Source organism: Mesocricetus auratus, unplaced genomic scaffold (assembly GCF_017639785.1).
Source record: "Mesocricetus auratus isolate SY011 unplaced genomic scaffold, BCM_Maur_2.0 Super-Scaffold_100003, whole genome shotgun sequence".
Classification (NCBI taxonomy): Eukaryota; Metazoa; Chordata; class Mammalia; order Rodentia; family Cricetidae; genus Mesocricetus; species Mesocricetus auratus.
The window spans coordinates 106253761-106272478 of record NW_024429188.1 but is presented as its reverse complement, the minus strand read 5'-3'; the positions used below and the strand labels follow the sequence as shown (position 1 = coordinate 106272478).

At 39.0% G+C, this 18718-nt stretch overlaps 1 protein-coding gene across 9 annotated transcripts in view; it reads left to right on the top strand.

Moving 5' to 3' along the window:
* Mcf2 (MCF.2 cell line derived transforming sequence) overlaps nucleotides 1-18718 on the top strand; it is a 104619-nt gene that overhangs the window by 76863 nt on the left and 9038 nt on the right. For 8 of the 9 annotated variants that reach the window (XM_040744658.1, XM_040744659.1, XM_040744664.1 and 5 more), the window contains 5 exons: nucleotides 8201-8293; nucleotides 9227-9352; nucleotides 11556-11777; nucleotides 15709-15801; nucleotides 17742-17820. In XM_040744658.1, coding sequence (XP_040600592.1) covers nucleotides 8201-8293; nucleotides 9227-9352; nucleotides 11556-11777; nucleotides 15709-15801; nucleotides 17742-17820 — 613 coding nt within the window. The remainder of the gene's footprint in view (nucleotides 1-8200; nucleotides 8294-9226; nucleotides 9353-11555; nucleotides 11778-15708; nucleotides 15802-17741; nucleotides 17821-18718) is intronic. The other variant, XM_040744661.1, reaches the window with a different exon arrangement.

The window sequence follows — 18718 nt, the reverse complement described above, 5'->3', positions numbered from 1 at the left end:
GAAATTCTTTTTGTCTGAAGCTTCCAGTATATTTTTGTTAGATCGATTGGCTGTATTTAACTCAATTATTAAGACTGGAATTTCTCTGGGCAGATGACTCATAGAGTAAAATATGGTTGCTTTTCCTTCTCCTGTGTTTTTATTGCCATTTTCTTTTTACTCATTTAATTTTCTATATGCTTTGCTTTCTTTCTATCCCAACCTCTTCCAATTTTAGGCACCTTAAAAATTTGTTCTCCTTATACTTGCATACTGATATCTTTAAATTTCATCTTACAGTTTTCAGACTTGCTTACAGCTTTCATCTAAGGATCCTTGTGTATATCATCTGGGGGTACTTCTCACTGGTCTCTTGAGTAGCCTGTCCTGCTGTCTATATGACAGATCTTTTTTTTTCCAGTTTAAATTTAGATAAGAAACAAGGATGCTTCACAAGTCAGTTCCAGGTCCCTCTCCCTTTCCCTCCCCTCCTCCCGTGCCCTCCTCCCAGCCCCCCACCCCCGTTATCCCCTCATTCCCCCAGGGAGGGTGAGGCCCTCCATGGGGGTGTCCATAGTCTGTCATTTCATATAGGGCAGGGCCTAGACCCTTCCCCAAGAGTTCAGGGTGAGAGTGCACCTCACATTGTTCTATGGGAGTCCAAAGTCTGTATGTATACTTGGGGTGGGTACTGATCTGCTGCCCAAGGCTCAATAGATTCCCTAGGCCTCCTCACTGACACCCAGATTCAGGGGGTCTTGATCAGTCCCATGCTGGATTCCCAGGCTGATGCCTGGGATTCAAGATTTAACCTTTGTCTGGTCAGCAGTTTCTGGGGGTTAAACCAGCCCAGTCTTAATCCCTTTTATCATCAGTCCTCCCTCTCTGTTACTGGCTTTCTTGAGTTCAGCTCAGTACTTAACCGAGGGAGTCTGCCTCTTCTTCGATCAGCCACTAAATGAAGTTTCTGTTTCCCAGACTCTCTGGCCATAGGATTGTAGGCTGGCACTCCCCAGATCTATGTCTAAAATCCATATATGAGAGAGTACATGCTATGTTTCTCTTTTTGTGACTGGGTTACCTCACTCAGGATGGTTTCTTCTAGTGTCATCCATTTGCCTGCGAATCTCATGATTCCATTATTTTTTTCTGCTGAATAGTACTCCATTGTGTAGATGTACCACATTTTCTCTATCCACTCTTTGGTTGAGGGACATCTAGGTTGTTTCCAGGTTCTGGCTATTATAAACAACGCTGCTATGAACATAGCCTTTTGTCTTTTTGCTCTGCTTTCTGGGAATTATCTGCTCCTCTCCCTAACAGAGTTTTATTTCTGCTATCATATTTTTAACTTAAAATTTTATTGGCATATTCTTTGTACAAGGTGATGGATTTTATAACGTTGATTTAAGTAATCAACTTTATTGACCATAGTCACCTCCTATTACCTTTTCTTGTTCTAGCACAAATCTCTCTAGTCCCCTTTTCTCTTCTCAAATAGTCCCTTTTTATATATAAATGATTTCTCTACGTATGTCTGCATTTTTGCTTCTGATTTCTTTTTGAGTCTGCCTTATTTTACTTAACATGATGGTTCCAGCTCCATTCTTTTTTTGCAAATGACATAATTTCATTCTTCATTATGGCTCAGCAAGACTGCTGAACACCAGCATGTGTTGTCCATTCCTCTGCTGAAGACAATCTAGGCTGGTTGCATATCTTCCCCGCTGTCTGGCATCTTTCGGGAACCATAAGAAAATTAGGATAGTGATCAAATCCTTAGTCTTTGAGGCTGAATGATCTCAGACAACAGCCTTGAAACTGTTCTGGATGAAGTACTCTGAGGAAATTGCAACAGAGACTGGATTACCTGGTCCACTCGTTTTCATTGCTATTTAGTTCCCTTGCTGTGAAAACACATAAACTTTCAAAGTTAACATGCATATCTGCATTAACACAAATATGGACTGTGCATTGTACACAAGCCAGACAAAGATGATTTTTTGTTTTATGTTTGATCAGGTAAAATACATGTTATCTGTCTTGTAGTTTTTCAAGGTTTATTTCTTGATGTCTGTAGCCAGGATTTTCAGGGGCCATCCCCTGCAGCGCCCGCGCCACAAGCAGGTCCGAGGTATCAGGAAAAGAAAGACCAGACGTCCAGCTGTTTGTGCTAAGAGAATGCATGTGTTGCCTTTATTGCCAGGAGAATGTGTGTGTGTGTGTGTGTGTGTGTGTGTGTGTGTGTGTCTTCATTGCAAGTGCTAAGAGGTCTCTCACTTGTAGGAGGGAGGAGCTTTATATACAGGTTTATAGCACAGTGGAAAAAAAACCCAGGTAGAAGAGAACATGTTTTCCTCCTGCTGAATGTTGACGTCAGAGGGTCAAGGCCGGGGCAGTAAGCCAGGACTAGAAAACAGGAAGCACTTGGACTGGAAAACAGGTTGCACTTGTAGGCTGACCAGCAACTCACAGAGACCCCGTGGGCTTGGGGCCCAACAATCCCCTGATAAAATCTGATCTCTATCAATGTTGAATAAATTCACAAACTTTTGTGAAAACAAAAGCATAACCTCTTCCCCAATGCAGCATATTTTTCACTTCCATTTTGAAATTAAGACATTTTTAAATATATAGGTTTAATTCAGTAATTTTTATAATCCAGTGTCTCTCATCAACTATTGTTTGCTCATCAATAAAAAAAAATTAAAGTCAATACATCACCATACAGGATCTAGACTCCCTGTGTATTTCACATTTCTATATGGCCTATCCTTTTTATATTGTTATTGTCTCTGTAAAAACTTTATCTTATTATTAATAAACCATTTTTCTATGACTGCTTATATCCATTTTCTTTTCTTTTTTTAAGCCTACACACATGTTTTAAAACACACTATCATCTCTTTAGAGTTTTTTTCCATCTGGACGTTTTTACTGTATACCTGTAAACTTTACTCTCTGCATGAACAAAACTTAAATCACTGTGCAGCTTGGCTCATGGTGAGCTGGTGGCTCAAGCTTACAGGTGGTGGCTGGCTGGGAAATGCATCTCTATTCCATGACCAGCATGAGGGACTGCGGGACTAGGGAGCTGCCTCTGTTTTTTGTGTGTTTGGACCCTCCCCCTTTTAAAGCTTTCTCATGTCTTATGTGGAATTATGTGTTCCTATGTTGGATATCTTTTGTAGTCAGACTTTTTTGTGGGACCAGTGGCACCCCAATAATGATGCAGAGAATTATTATTAATTATGAAAGCTAGGCTGATAGCTTAGGCTTATTTCTAACTAGCTTTCATAACTTAAATTAGCCCATTTATATTAATTTACTTTCTGCCTTGTGGCTTTATTAACTCATCTCCTTAGTGTCCACCCTGTTTGCTCTGCATCTGGCTGGTGACTGCGCTTTTTTCTTCCCAGCATTCTTTCTTCCTATACAATCTTACCAAGTATTAGCCATTTATCTTTTTACTAAATCAATTAGAGTGATATATCTTCACAGTTTACAGAAAGATTGTTCTATAACACTAGTAGGCTGATTTAGAGTCCTGGGAGTAATATAGCTGGGTTGTATGGTAGTTCTAATTTTATTTTTTTAAAAAAATATATATGTGTGTATTTTCATGTGTTTGCAGCTGCATGTATACATCTGTGTGCACAGGCATGCATGAGTACACATGCATATGTGTGCCTAGGGTGAGTGTCATTTTTTTAGGTGCCATCCATCTTCGATTTTTGAGACAGAGTCTTTGATTGGCTTGGAAAAAACTAAGTAGGTTAGGCTAACTGGCCACCAAGCAACAAAGATCTGCTTATTTCTTCCTCAGTGTTGGGATTACAAGTACATAAATGCTGCAAGCCACCACGCACATCTTTGTTTTTAAATTTTTTAAAATGCTGATTCTAGTGTATCTAACTCAGGTCTTCATACTTGCAAAGCAAATATGTTTTCCACTGAGCTATGATCCTAGTCCAAGTCTTAGTTATTTCAGGAACTCCCATACTGGTTTCCACAGTGGCCGTGTGTGCCAGTTAACAATTTTCTGTACCCTCTGAGTTACTTTTAATGGAATCTGATTTTTGTTTCAGAAATTCTTTTCAGTTTTCTATATGGAGATAATAGATTTTCCTTTTAAAGTAGTTTTCTTCTCTCTGCATAGTTCCAACTACATTCAAATTGCTTTTCAAGTCTTTTTCTTCATTAGTGCCTGCCACTTATCTTGGATGCTGTCCTGAAATGCCTGTTAATTGTCTGTTTGGCTATGTGAGGGATAAGCACATGAAATCTGGTTCAAAGTTTCTTGTGCATTTCAGGGTTTATTGAGTATGTCTCTAGTTGTTTCCTTTGGTGTGCTAGTGAGAGATGGGGGCACTTTCTTAATATGTCTATCTTACGTAGTTTCTCTATAGCTGCTTAGATCCTCCAGACTGCTGTTCAATAGAAACATAATTGGCTACCATTGTGCTTCAGGAAAAGGATGTGAGTTTCAAAGTTGTTAGATATATAGATCATTAACTCTCCTTACTTTCAATATGGTGATCTGAAATCAGTTGAACCTTATATCCCTTAGCCCAGAGGTTCTCTGTTTTACAATTTTATAGAGAATCATTTTCTGTTGTGCGTGTGTGTGTGTGTGTGCAATAAATACTCAGTTGTGCTTATTGCAGCTTTTAAACTTCTTATTTTAGATTTTAATGTGCATTCAATTTTGGTTTTGGCAATAAGTTTATGAAAATGTAAATAAGATACTACAAAAATTATCCCTTTAAAGCAGCACTTCTCAACCTTCCTAATGCTGTGACCCTTTAATGCAGTTCCTCATGTTGATGGTCTACACAGTGGTTCTCACCCTGCCTAATGCTGTGACCCTTTAATACAGTTCCTCATGCTGATGGTCTAGACAGTGGTTCTCACCCTTCCTAATGCTGTGACCCTTTAATACAGTTCCTCATGTTGATGGTCTAGACAGTGGTTCTCACCCTTCCTAATGCTCTGACCCTTTAATACAGTTCCTCATGTTGATGGTCTACACAGTGATTCTCACCCTTCCTAATGCTGTGACCCTTTAATACAGTTCCTCATGTTGATGGTCTACACAGTGGTTCTCACCCTGCCTAATGCTGTGACCTTTAATACAGTTCCTCATGTTGATGGTCTACACAGTGATTCTCAACCTTCCTAATGCTGTGACCCTTTAATGCAGTTCCTCATGTTGATGGTCTACACAGTGGTTCTCACCCTTCCTAATGCTGTGACCCTTTAATACAGTTCCTCATGTTGATGGTCTAGACAGTGGTTCTCACCCTGCCTAATGCTGTGACCCTTTAATACAGTTCCTCATGTTGATGGTCTACACAGTGGTTCTCACCCTTCCTAATGCTGTGACCTTTAATACAGTTCCTCATGTTGATGGTCTACACAGTGGTTCTCACCCTTCCTAATGCTGTGACCCTTTAATGCAGTTCCTCATGTTGATGGTCTACACAGTGGTTCTCACCCTTCCTAATGCTGTGACCCTTTATACAGTTTCTCATGTGTGATGGCCCTCAACCATAAAATTATTTTTGTAACTACTTTAAAACTGTAAATTTGCTGCTGTTATGAATAATAATGTAGATATCTGATATATGGCACCCAAAGGGGTCATGACCCACAAATTGAGCACCACTTATTTCACATAATATTTTTGAGCTTCATGCTATTGTATATAGCATTTCTTTATTCTTTTTCTGTTTAAATATTTTGCTGAGTAGATAGATCATATTTGATTCATACGGTCATTAGTTGATGGACATTTGTCTTGTTCTATCTTTTTTGGGGGGGGAGCCTGTCCTGGAACTCGCTTGGTAGATCAGGCTTGGTCTCGAACTCACAGAGATCCACCGGCCTCTGCTTCCGGAGTGCTGGGATTAAAGGCGTGCTCCACCACTGCCCGGCTTGTTCTATCTTTTAACAGCTATTATACAATTATTTTAGAAATTATTTTATAGTGTATAATTGTTTTTCCTGTGTTCATGTTTGTGTACCATGTGTATATAGTTCCCTCAAAGGCCAAAAGAGGGTTTCATATTCTTTGGAACTGTAATTGCAAGTGGAATCTAACCCAAGTCCTCTGGAAGAGCAGCTAGTCCCTTAACCACTGAGCCATCTCCAATCCTGTTATAAAAAAATTAAGCAAATTTTTCTTTTTGTTTTGGCTATACACCTAGGAATAAAATGGGTCATATGGCAACTCTATATTTAATGTTGAACAGGATCTTACTGAGTAGCCCTGACTAGCCTGGAATGCATTATATAGACCAGCTCAGCTTTGAACTCACAGAGATGATCTGCTCCTGCTTCCTGAGTATTGGGATTAAATGTGTGAGCCATCATTCTTGGTTATGTTTAATGGCTAGCTGTTGGACTGTTTCTATAGTGACTGTGGTTTTTCCATTACTACTAGAGTGTTCTGATTGTTCCACATCCTCACCAACAGTGTCTGTTTCATAAATGCTTTGAACTTTTCTGTCTCAGGGGTACTGGGTATTTCTTTGAGAAGGGTAAGACAGAATTCTCTAACATAAAAAATGAACTGTTTTTGGCTTTTTCCCCTCTCAACTTGTAATTAGATACCATGTGTGAATTGACTTAGTTCTTAAGTTTTGCAAGTATTTTCTCCCTTCTCAATTTCTTTTTGTCTTGCGAAAAATTTGTTTTATCATTCTAGTTGGGTTTCTTGAAGGAGATCAAAATGCATGTATCAGTCTATCGTCTTTAAATGTTGCTTGTTTATTCTTATTTGAATTAGGGTATAGGCAGAATTTTATCACATTTAGTGGAAGGCCCTATATTTTATTCAGGTATATCCTCTTCCGAGTCCTTTTGTGTTATGCACTTTCCATATGCACATTCATCCTATCCCCCATCTTTTCTTAACGATGGTCCCTCCACTGTTCCCAGGACCTAATGTCATGACCCCTATATTTAAAGTGGCAGCAAGCCAATTACTGAATGAAATATAGCACCAGTTGATGAAGTCTGTATTTTTCTTGCGATCTTAAAAAATATTCTGTTCTCATACCCAGTCAGATTTATATTTAGCACAACCTATTTCTTTTCTGGGCCTTGCCTGTAGAGCTGGTCTTTTGTTAATTTTCTTGGACATATTGAAGAACATTTTAATCATTCTAACCTATCATCATTTCCTGCTTTCTCAAATTTTATGCAGTTTATACCAATGTGAATTTTTATATGGAAATCTTTTAGACTTTGAAATGCTGAAATTTTCTACCTTCTAAATCCATCCATCCACATATCCTTCTTTCCTTTTTCCTTCCTTCTTCCTCTACCCTTCCTTCTTGCCTTCCTTTCTTTCCTTTCCCCCTTCCTTCTCTCCCTACTTTGTTTCTTCTATCCATGTAGACCAAGTTGGCCTAAAGAATCATAGAGGATTTGTCTTCCTCTTGAGTGCTGGGATTGCAAGCATGTGCTCTCAGATTTTAAAAATAATATTCATAAAGTTTTTCAGGTGTATTTTCATATTTTTTGTACTATATGCAGTAGCAATTTTTTTCTGATACATGTAAGAAAGATGTAAGAAAGATTCATGTCTAGGGTCTAATTAATGAGCACTTGGCATTTTACAGGCACATGAATTTTTATTTTTACTTATTAAAATTGTTTAATGACTTATTTGTTTTTTATATCTGAGTATTTTATCAGTACACACACACACACACACATACAATGTGTCTGTCTGTTGCCCATGAAAATCGAAAGAGGGCATTGATTGGAGTCTTTGGAACTAGACTTATGGATGATTGTGAGTCACTGTGTGGATGCTGGGAATTGAAACTTGGTTATCTGGAAGAGTAGCAAATGCTCTTACCTCTGACCCATTTCTCCAGCCTTGGTATATGTCTTCTAAAAATAAATGACTTTTAAAATAAGCTTATAAATTAAACATTCCATAAGGAATTTCATACGTATTTTGTTGTTCCCCTGTGCCCCCTTCTATATTTCTTAATTTAACATTTATTGATTATTATCTTTTTTGAGACAGGATTTCTCTATTATGTAGTTTTGACTGGCCTAGAACTTGTTATGTAGACCAAGGTGGCCTCAAGCTTACAGAGATCTGTCTGCCTTTGCCTCCAGAGAGCTGCTCTCAAGCTTACAGAGATCTCTCTGCCTTTGCCTCCAGAGTGCTGCCCAGCTAATCATTATCTTTTAATGACAGGAATGTCAACGAAAATTAAAACACCGACTTGGTCTGGATTCCTATTTGCTCAAACCAGTTCAACGAATCACTAAGTATCAGTTACTTTTAAAGGTAGTTACATGAAGCATTTGCTTATTTCTTCACTTTAAAATTATTTTATGTGTATGTGTGCTTTGCTTACATGTATGTATGTGTAGCATGTATCTGTTTGGTACCCATGGAGGTCATAAGAGGGCATCAGAGTTATAGAACCCAGGTCCTCTGCAAGAACAGCCAGTGCTCTTAATCAATGAGCCATGTTTTCAGCTCCTACTTACCTTTTTAAAACTCAGATTTGGTAGTCATTTAAAAGGAAGTGGTTGGCTAGAAAGCACCAGAAAGAGGTTGAAGTAGAGGAATGGGCAGATTTAGGTGTAAGATTTTTGTAATGTGCTTTTTCATGGTGGTGTGTACAAATAACTTATGCAAAGTGATTAAGTTGTGAGTGTGTAAATCTTGGTCCTCCGTAACAGTTCTATCCATATTTAAGCACATTTTGCAATAGAGTTTTTCATATTGCTAAGACCTAACTATATATTCATTCATTTTAAGATTTTCAATGAAAAATACAAATGACACTCCGCTACTTTAATGGGAAAGGACTGGTAGAATCTATTATGTAAAATCTAACACAGTTTCTTTTAAAATGCGTTTCATGATACTCTATGCATCATGAGTGACAAATTATTGTATGTAGAGGAGGAAAACTCGTTTTGTGTAATTGCTTTGAAAACTAATCTGTGTTTTCGTAGCTCTGTTTTAGCTGTAAAAGCATTTTGAGTGCCCTTTGTTTTATACTCATTAGTCATTATTCTACTTCTTCCCCAATTTTGACACTATTTATTAAATATAGTGTTAATATGACAGACAGCATGAAAGAAATTACTTTTAAAAGTGACAGTGTCTTTGATTTACTGCTCAAAAGCATATTAGCTCTGAATTATTCTTTTCCCAGCAGTTTTAATATGCAACTAATATTGTTTAATTCTTACCCTCTAATTACAGGAGCTCTTAAAGTACAGCAGAGAAGGTGAAGGAACGACTCAGTTAAAGGAGGCACTTGACACAATGTTGGACTTACTCAAGTCAGTGAATGACTCCATGCATCAGATTGCAATCAGTGGTTATATTGTAAGTACATTTTAGTGATTGTTGGAATTTTAGGGGGCAGACTTGTCAGAATACCTTGGATTCGATTGGGAAATAACATAGACGAGACCGACAAATGGAAACAAAAATATAAGCATTGTTATCGATAAGGCTAAGTGGACAATTGGCTGCAGATCGATCAGCAGCAAATGGAATTTGATGAAATTTTCCTGGTCTGTAGCAGCCTGCCTTCAAGTCTGGAACTTGGGTTGACTAAGCAGACACGCTGTTCACAAATTGCTACTTGCCCTAGGCTAGATTTAGATATGAATAAAAAGGGTCAACCCCAGAACAGCTCCCTCCAGAGGGTGGTAATATATCACGCGCCCATCAGGAATGAGGAAGAGATATGAGCATAGCTCCAGCTGAAATAACTCCTCATGGGAAATGCCAAGAAGCCAAGGAAAAGGAAGATTCTTTATGTGGCAACCTCACAGCAATTTTAAATGTGAGACATGGTGTGTTTCAAAGATAAGGTTATGATATGGTGAAAAGTTGAAAAGCAACTTTTTAAGAAGGTTTTCCTTTTATTCTTTGTGGATTTCACATCATGCATTCAATCCCACTTATCTCCCTGTTCCCTCCTGCATCCTTCCTCTGCCCTTGTAGCCCCCCCCCAACCGTTTGAAAAGAAAAACCAAAAACCAAACCAAAACAAGGCAAAAACATTTAAAAAAGAATTGTGTCATGGAAGCTGTAATGTGGCCCGTTGAGACAGTTTCCCCTTTAGTCCATATATCTTTGCTTGCAAGTGTCCATTGCCATGAGTCATTGGTCTGGCTTGAGGCCTCTGGCTTCTGCTACACCACCCTATAATGGACTGTCAGCGGGACTCCTCTTGGATATCCCGTTGTCCTTTGTCATGGAGATCCTGCTGTTTTGGATCTGTAGGTTTGTTCCTTTCACATGCTCCAACAGTTCATAGATTTGGTGGGTATTGGGGGTGGGCCAACTCACAGCCCTGGTTCTGGGCCTGGATGGTAGCTGGGGGTTGTTCAGTTGGCTAGCTTTCTCTCCTCCTCACTACCTGGATGAGCTCTCCAGCACTGCTTCAGCTAGCTCACCCAATGCAGCCTACAGCAAAGGGTGGAGCCAGTTCAAACTCACACCATTAGGCCAGCTCTACTGTTAGCCCAGGGGAGGTGCAAAGTCCTCTCTCCCCATTGCTGGAGGGGGCAGATGAGGGAACAGGGTCACCTCCCCTGCTCTCACACCCTCAACAACAGGATCAGTTCCGTTGTACTCTCCAGGTGGGGTGTTGGGCCTGCTCTCCTGTGTGTTGTAGCTGGTGTAGGGCAGGGCTTGTTCTCTCATGCTTGTGACTCCAGGGTCAACTCTCTAGCCTGCCACAGGTAGCAAGGGATGGAGTAGGGACGGCACCTTTCCTTACCCACACCACTGCATGACAGACTTTTAAGGGAGGCCCCATGCCCAGCAGTAGATAGCAAATACAAAAAGAACTCAAATGACATTTTTGGAGGGTCTTTGTCTCATAATGTTTTGTCAGGGCATTTAAAAAATTTGTTACATTATGGGTTCTTTGTGTATATACTATGGCTTCTAATTTTGTGGGATTCATGTGTGTACAAACATGTGTATCTCTGCATCTGTGTTTCTTGTGCTTTTCCTTTGACTCTTTTTCTTGTTTATTTCGTTCTATTACAGTTTTTTGTTTTTGTTTGTTTTAGTTCATTTTATTATTATTCCTTAGATACCGTTAGTTTTCTAAGGAGTGACAGAAGGGATGTGAATCTGTATGGGAGGGAAGGTAGGGAGGATCTAAGAGGAGTTTAGGGAGTGGTAACTGTAGTCAGAATATATTGTCTGAAAAAAACATATTTTCAATAAAAGATAATAAAGGAAAAAGAGAAAGCAGTTGGTTATACCCCTAACATTCATGACACTATTGCATCAATTGGTCTACATAGCACCTTCTAGTGCTCTGAAAGTTAGCCTGTAAGGGGTAAACTATCCAGGGTAGTGCTAGATTGATTTATCCATTTCTTGTGACCAAAGTGTGATGGGTCCTCAGCAATAAAGTCTTATGTGATGACTTGAAAAAATAATAAAACAGGTAAAATGTGTTTCAGAATATTAGTAGGTCAAGCCGAATACTAAAATGTCAGTGTCTGATGCATGAATATAGCTCTGCCTTCTCTGAATTGGTTTTGATTTTTCATTCTAGGGAAATCTGAATGAGCTGGGCAAGATGATTCTGCAAGGTGCATTCAGTGTTTGGGTAGGACACCGGAAAGGTGCTACAAAAATGAAGGATTTTGCAAGATTCAAGCCCATGCAGAGACACCTTTTCTTGTACGAAAAAGCTGTTATGTTTTGTAAGAGGCGTGTTGAATCCGGCGAAGGTGCTGATAGATACCCATCATACAGGTTCAAGCACTGCCTGAAAGTAAGAAAGCTCACATTGTGCAATACAATATTGTCTTATATGTATTCCATCTCTAATACTTTTTTCACTTAAATAAGTAGGTTTTATACTTTAACTTCACACCCCTCTGTTGAAAAGAATCAACAAAACAAAAGAATGCATTGTGTTCATGTGTGGATACAGACACATATATGCTACAGCACAACTTGGGAGGTCATAGGACACCTCAGGTGTTGGTCCTCCCCTTCCAGCTTGTTTGAAGCAAGGTGTCCTGTTGTTCACTGCTATGCACACCAGTCTTGCTGGCCCAGGAGCTTCTAGGGATTCTTCTGTCTCCACTTCCTGTCTTGCTGTGGGACCACTAGGATTATAAGCATGTACTACTACATCTAGCTTTGCATGGGTTTTGGGAGTCTGAAATCAGGACAAGGGGATTAGGGCCCAGGTGCAGAGCTTTGATTCAACTCCCCCATCACTGTAGTCTCAGACATTCTCCAAGCTGCCCTTTGTGTCCTAGCAGCTATGTCTGAGCATTCTTGCAGTGGTACTGGATAAAATTCGCGATCTTGTTTTCAAGAAGCTTTTGCTATAGAGGAAGCAAGGAGGGTAGGCTTTTCCCCTCCTTACTGCAGTTTTTAAAACGGGAACTGTTTGCTTAGCATATTCCTACCCTCCTTTCTTTGTCCCTCCTCCACTCCTTAGCCCCATGCTTTCTGGGTATCCAAAGCTACCTGCAGCTGAATCTTTCTCACATGTATTCTGTGCTATGCTTTCAAATTATTTTATTCTCTATAGAACCCAAACTGTCATTGTGACCTGACATTAGTCTTGTGTTAAAATTAGGACACAGTTGTTTGCGAAAGTCATTAGCAGCCCAGCAGTACTTCCAATTCACATGAGGCTATAATTGGCAAATTTGGTTATTTTAAAACTAATGAATTTTATCTTTCAAGTTTGAATTCTAAAAGCAACACATTTGTTTATAGACTAATTGGAAGATAGAAAATTCTTGCCTTCAATTCTCCAGTCACTACCATTTTAGTCATTTTGCATGAATGTTTTCTTTCATATTTAGCCTTCCCAGTATAGTTGAGACCCGCTGAAAATTCAGCAGTGCTTATATTGATGGACCTGTCATGGGCTTGAGGACTTAGTTTAAGTAAGCAGACCCTAATTTTGATTTTCCTTGTACTGGTCAGCTGCCGCTAGCTGTATCTAGCCAAAGTCTACCCAAGTCACCTCCCTTAGGATTTCCCATTGTCCATTTCGTATTCAAGTCTGAATCTGCAGGACCTCCACAGATACTTTAAAATCCAACCATGTTTATCTCAAGCACTCAGTTACATAGCAGAGTTATTTATGGCTTTAATAAACATCAACTAAGAACCAATTCATTGTACTCTCTGACAGGTTTTAGAACTTGCCATCTGCATATGTACTGCTTGAAAAGATACTTCATGTTTGTAGGCACGTTTGACATAAACCAATTTGATTCACATTCTGTTTGTGGAATGACCTAGTGACTACTTAGTGCAGAATTTCTTATTTGCATTGATTTTCTATTTTATTTTAAATTTGATACAATAATAGGCATTTCAACAGAATGTTTCTGAAGTTCATTAAAGTAAAGAAGGACTAATGAGTTAATGAAGCCAGAAGGATTACAATAGTTACCATGGAAACAGAAGTAGGAATTGATGCAAGAAACATTTCAATGGGGGGCAGACATAAGGGCTTAGTGACTTACCAGATACAGAAAATAAATACTACTTGACATTTAAAAGAAGAAAATCTGTCTGGTTTTTCTTTGGTTTTTGGATATATTTGTATCTTTAATAGAAAAGAAACTAGTCAGTGAGTGATGCCTGTAATTTTTGATAAAGATTCCTGGGAAAATGGTGAAGCTGTAGACTAAGAAAGATGGAAGTTAGACTGTTTCTTGGGTCTCATTATGCTTGCTTCTTCCTGCTTTTTTTTTCTCAAGAGAGTCTGTCACTACTTGTCAGTGTGCCACTAAACAAAGCGGAACACCGTCTCTCTCCTGAAATGGACTTTTTGTCTTGACTGCATCACACCAAGCTGAAATTACACAGCCTTCTCATGTCTTTCTAATGAATATGTACTCTAATGCAAGCATTTAACCTCCATAGAAAAGCCACATGTCTGGTCACAGGCAATCAGATAGAGACGTTGTTTCTTCAGATCCATTAGATTGCGTGCTTGCTTATTGTCATCAACTGTTGTTTTAATTTAACACATAATAGTGCTAACTTTGTGTCACATAAAAGTGGTTTGATTTCCAGGGAAATCACCAAATGTATTTAATTAATGATGTGCTACATGGACTAGCAATGGGAAATAGCAATACAGTTGCCATTCAAATACAGGAAAGGATAGGAAGCAAAGCCATACATTCAAAGCCCATTGTGAACTGGTGAGCTAGGTAAAGAACTTGTCATTCAAGTGTAAAGATTGGAGTTTTAGGTCACTAGCACCTGCTATGTGGATGTGACTGCCACTTGTAATCTCAGCTCTAGGGGATCCCCAAAGCAAGCTAGTTAGATCAGCTGGGTCAGGTGAGCTTTGGGTTTAGCAAGAGACCCTGCATCAATAAATACCTGACATCAACCTCTGGTCTCCACACGTGTACATATGTACCCATGTACATGGGAACATGCATATCCACATGCACACCTACCCACAAAAACTTATATGATCTGATCATGCTGTTTAATACTTATATATCTGTATCAACTCTATGAAACATATGCTTTATTAATTTTATGGTTGAAAATGGAATTTGAGAAGACTTGAGCACCTTACACTAAAAGACATAGCTGATGAATGAAGGTCCAGCCCGGCCTTCTTTGATTCAGAAGTCTGTATGCCTACTACATATGGAGACAGCCATGTGGTGAAACACAATTCACGTTTGAAAAGGATAGAAAATATGCTTATATCTAAATATTTGAGCAGAGAGATACTAGAGTGGTACAGGTTGGATGTATTAGGGAGCATTTGAAAGTAACTTTAGACTCCATTCAAGGTAGATGTCAGAGCCTCTTTAGTTAACACAACTGAGTTGCATTTCTAAGTATAATTGCTTTGCTTTACCTTAATGCAGCAATCTTATGAGCACTACCCTTAATGCTTATTAGTTTTAATTAGGGTCATTTTGGGGGTTCACAAATGGAACAAAGTGTGATATTCCTTTAGACAATTAAGAAGGAATTGAACGAAAAGAGGAAAGGCAGAGAAGAGCTTAAAGAAAATGTTACACAAGGGAGTGAAGTTGTCCCACATGGAAATAGCCACGGTTAGCAGCAAATGGTGAAAGAAAATTGTGTTAAGCACAAACAAAAGTGGTAAGAAGGCAGTGGGAAGGAAGAAATGTTGTGCATTATACACACGTTTTACTGCCATGAGAAGGTTGCCACTCTTTCAAGCTAGGTATTTTGTTTCCTGAAGAGGAATTGGTGGGAATAGAAAAACCTCTGTGAACTTGACTTCCCTGATCCATTAATTGGCTATTTATAGAACATAGGGAATAAATTGATGTGGTCAATAATTACTTTAAAAAACATTGAAATTAATCAAGTTCAGGTGGCTTTTCATATTGATATTTAATTACTTTTACATCTGACAAAATTTTGTTTTAATATTGTATAGTTAATTTGCAGCAGAATTCAACCTTACATAGGCAGCCCGGGTATTCAGATGTAGGCCATTTATATTAGGAACTAGAATGAAACATGGTATCTGAACTTTGAGTGCATATTTCCACAGAAATACTTAAGTCCTCGTGCCAATACCTTCCATTTCCTACTCATCGAAAATAAAATGTGTATTTTACTTAGGCGACACATTCTGTTCTCTTAGATTATGATAGAGTATGATGAATAGAATTCCATATTGGAAATCAAATGCTCAGGTAAAGTTTGATTCGTTGTAGATGGAAGAAGCTGGAATCACAGAACATGTGAAAGGTGATAGCCGCAAGTTTGAAATATGGTATGGTGAGAAGGAAGAAATTTACATTATTCAGGTTGGTTACTCTTCTGGAAACCATAATCAGCACTAAGATGTGAATTTTTCATTTCATCTATTTATTTAATTTAGTGACCCATCAATTTCAGTTTGTTTTGTTCATGTATTCCTGGGTGTGGGGACAGCCACTGGAGAATGTTAAACCTACCAGGAGCCCCATTGTTAAAGAAAACTGGTTCTCTTTACCCCAGAAGCCAGTAACCATCCATTGTCCCTCACTTAGGAGTGGGGACTCCATGTTGGCAGGTTAATTGGCTTTGTCTCGTTAGGTCTTGTGCAGGCATCCACAGCAGATGCGAGTTCTTGAGTGCAGTGGGTTCCATCATGTCCAGAAGATACTGTTTTGCTCTGGTCATCCCTAACCTCTGGGTCTTACAATTTTTCTGTCCTGTCTTCTGTGATGGTTTCTGAGTCTTGGGGAAAGAGTGTGACATAGAAGGCCATTTATGACTCAGCACTCCACACTCAGTCTCTGCACTTGAAGCTGTTGCAAGTTTCTTTGTTAGCCTTCTAACACTGCATGAGTAAACTTCTCTGATGAGCTCTGAGAGTTGCACTAAGGTAGATGCTAATTTAGAAGGCAGTTTGATATTATGTACAGTTAGCAAAATAATGCTAGCAGGTCACCCCTGGAACTTATGAGCTCCCCAACCATGGGTTATTAAGCAGCTTGGCAATACTAGACCTGTGTTTTCTCTAGTGGAGCAGGACTTAAATCTAAGCAGAAAGCAGTTGGTCACCTCCATAGCATTCATGCTAAGGATTTTAGGGATAAGCCAGCAGAGGGCAACAGATCCCTTGGAGCTGGAGTTAAAGTCCATTGTGAGCTATCCCATGTGGGTGCTGGGTATCAAAGTCTGGTCCTCTGCAAGAGTAGTAGATGCTATTAACCACAGAGCCATCATCTCTCTAGCATCAAGATAAAAAGCTGTTAAGTTTCCTACACTCATAATAGGCAGCTTACAATAATCTATAATCCCAGCTCCAGGGGAGTTTGACTTCTTCTGGTTTCCATGAGCACCTAAGGGCATATGGCATATGGTATGCTTAACATACATGCAGGCAAACCACCCATACACATTGAATGCAGATAAATACATAGTTCTTTTTAAAAAATTTAAAATTCTGAGTTTGTAAAAAAAATGTTAGACACCTATTATAAAATCTCATGTTTTTCAAATCTGGCTGCTTCTACAAAGTTTCTAGAGTCAGTCTTGAGTTCCCTTTGTCTTCAGCATTTAAAGAACTTGTCATATGACAGTTTAGATTTATTCCTTCCTTTGAAAGAACACACTCAAGATCCTGGGCAGGTGTGCTCTGAGGTCCACCCTGTTTCAGGGAGGGGAGAACACTCAGGGCATTTCAAGATAGTACTATGCCATTTTCATTTAGTCTCTGTGTCATGGCTTATAGCTGATCCACATGTTATTATCTGTTACAGATGTTCAGGGTTTTTTTTCTCATTTCATTTTTATACTGATAGCAGTACATAAACCCTTCTTGGCTTGCTTTAAGATATAATAGTTGGTACCATATAACAAACTTACCTACCTTATAAGCAATGGGGGAGTATTTAGGGGACCCATCATGTTAGAATCAGTTTTTAAGATTATTATGTTATTAATTTTAGTTGTGGAAATAATAGAGCTTGCTTTGTTTTTTTACCAAAATTGAAATAAAGTGGTGTGCGTGTGTGTGTGCGTGTGTGTGTCTGCATTTCCTCTAATTATCTGTTAAGGCAATTTTGTAATGATTTTGATTATAATAGCTCATCTAATCAGATGACTAAGATCAGTCACTTAAATGCTTTAAGAATTGAAAGGCTGGAATTTGAATCTGTTGTTTCATAGAGTGACTCATGTTTGATTACATTTTTCATTATTATAAAAGCATTCTTTTCAAAAGGAAACATACTTTCCCTGTCTGTTGTAATTTTAGGCTCCAAATATTGATGTGAAGATGTTATGGTTAAAAGAAATAAGAAACATTTTGTTGAAGCAGCAGGAGCTTTTGACTGGTAATTTCATTGTTTTCTTTTATTGAAAATAGATTCTTTTCTCACACAGTATATCCTGATTACGGTTTCCCCTCCCTCTGCTCCTCCCAGTTCCTCCTCACCTCCCCTCCCATCTGAATCCACTCCCTTTCTTTGACTGGTAATTTCAAGTATTCATGCTTTGTATGGAGAAGCACAATGATAACCCATTAGCGTGGATTTTGTGAATAGTCTTCCTGGGAATGACGCTGATTATTTAATAATATTGAAGGGATTCACTAAACTAAAATAAAAAGTAACATTGAGATTCAGAGAGCTAAAAAAAGAATAACTAATTTAAACTCCAAGGTGAGTCTTGGTGCTTCGGAACCAGCTGAGAATCACCAAGGTGTCAACTTCTTGTCCTTCCCGGGAGATGCCTGTGAGTAGATCCTCACAGCACCAGCACTCAGTAAGGCTGCAATGGAGAATTGGTTGCACCTTTGAACTTGTACTTAAGAAAAAGAGATTTTGTGTGTGTGTGTCTGGACACACATGCGTGCACCATGGTGAGCATGTGGAGATCAGAGGTCCAATTGCGCTCTACCTTGTTTGAGGCAAGGCCTCTTCATTGCTCTACTCTTGCATGAGACAGGATAGCTGACCTTGGAGCTTCCAGGAATTGTCCTGTCTCAACCCTCTATCTTACTGTATGAGTGCTGGGAGTACAGATATGTGCTGCTGAGCCCAGGTTTTTTGTTTGCTTGTTTTGTTTTTCAGTTTTAGAGATTCAAATGCAGGTCCTCATTCTTGTGCAGAAACTGCTTTGCCTACTGATTGCCATTGCTCCCCAGATCCCAGTTTGTACTTTCTCAATAAAGCTGTACACACTTTGGACTCTACAGATTTTAACCTTTGACTGCACTTTCTGTCTGTTGGT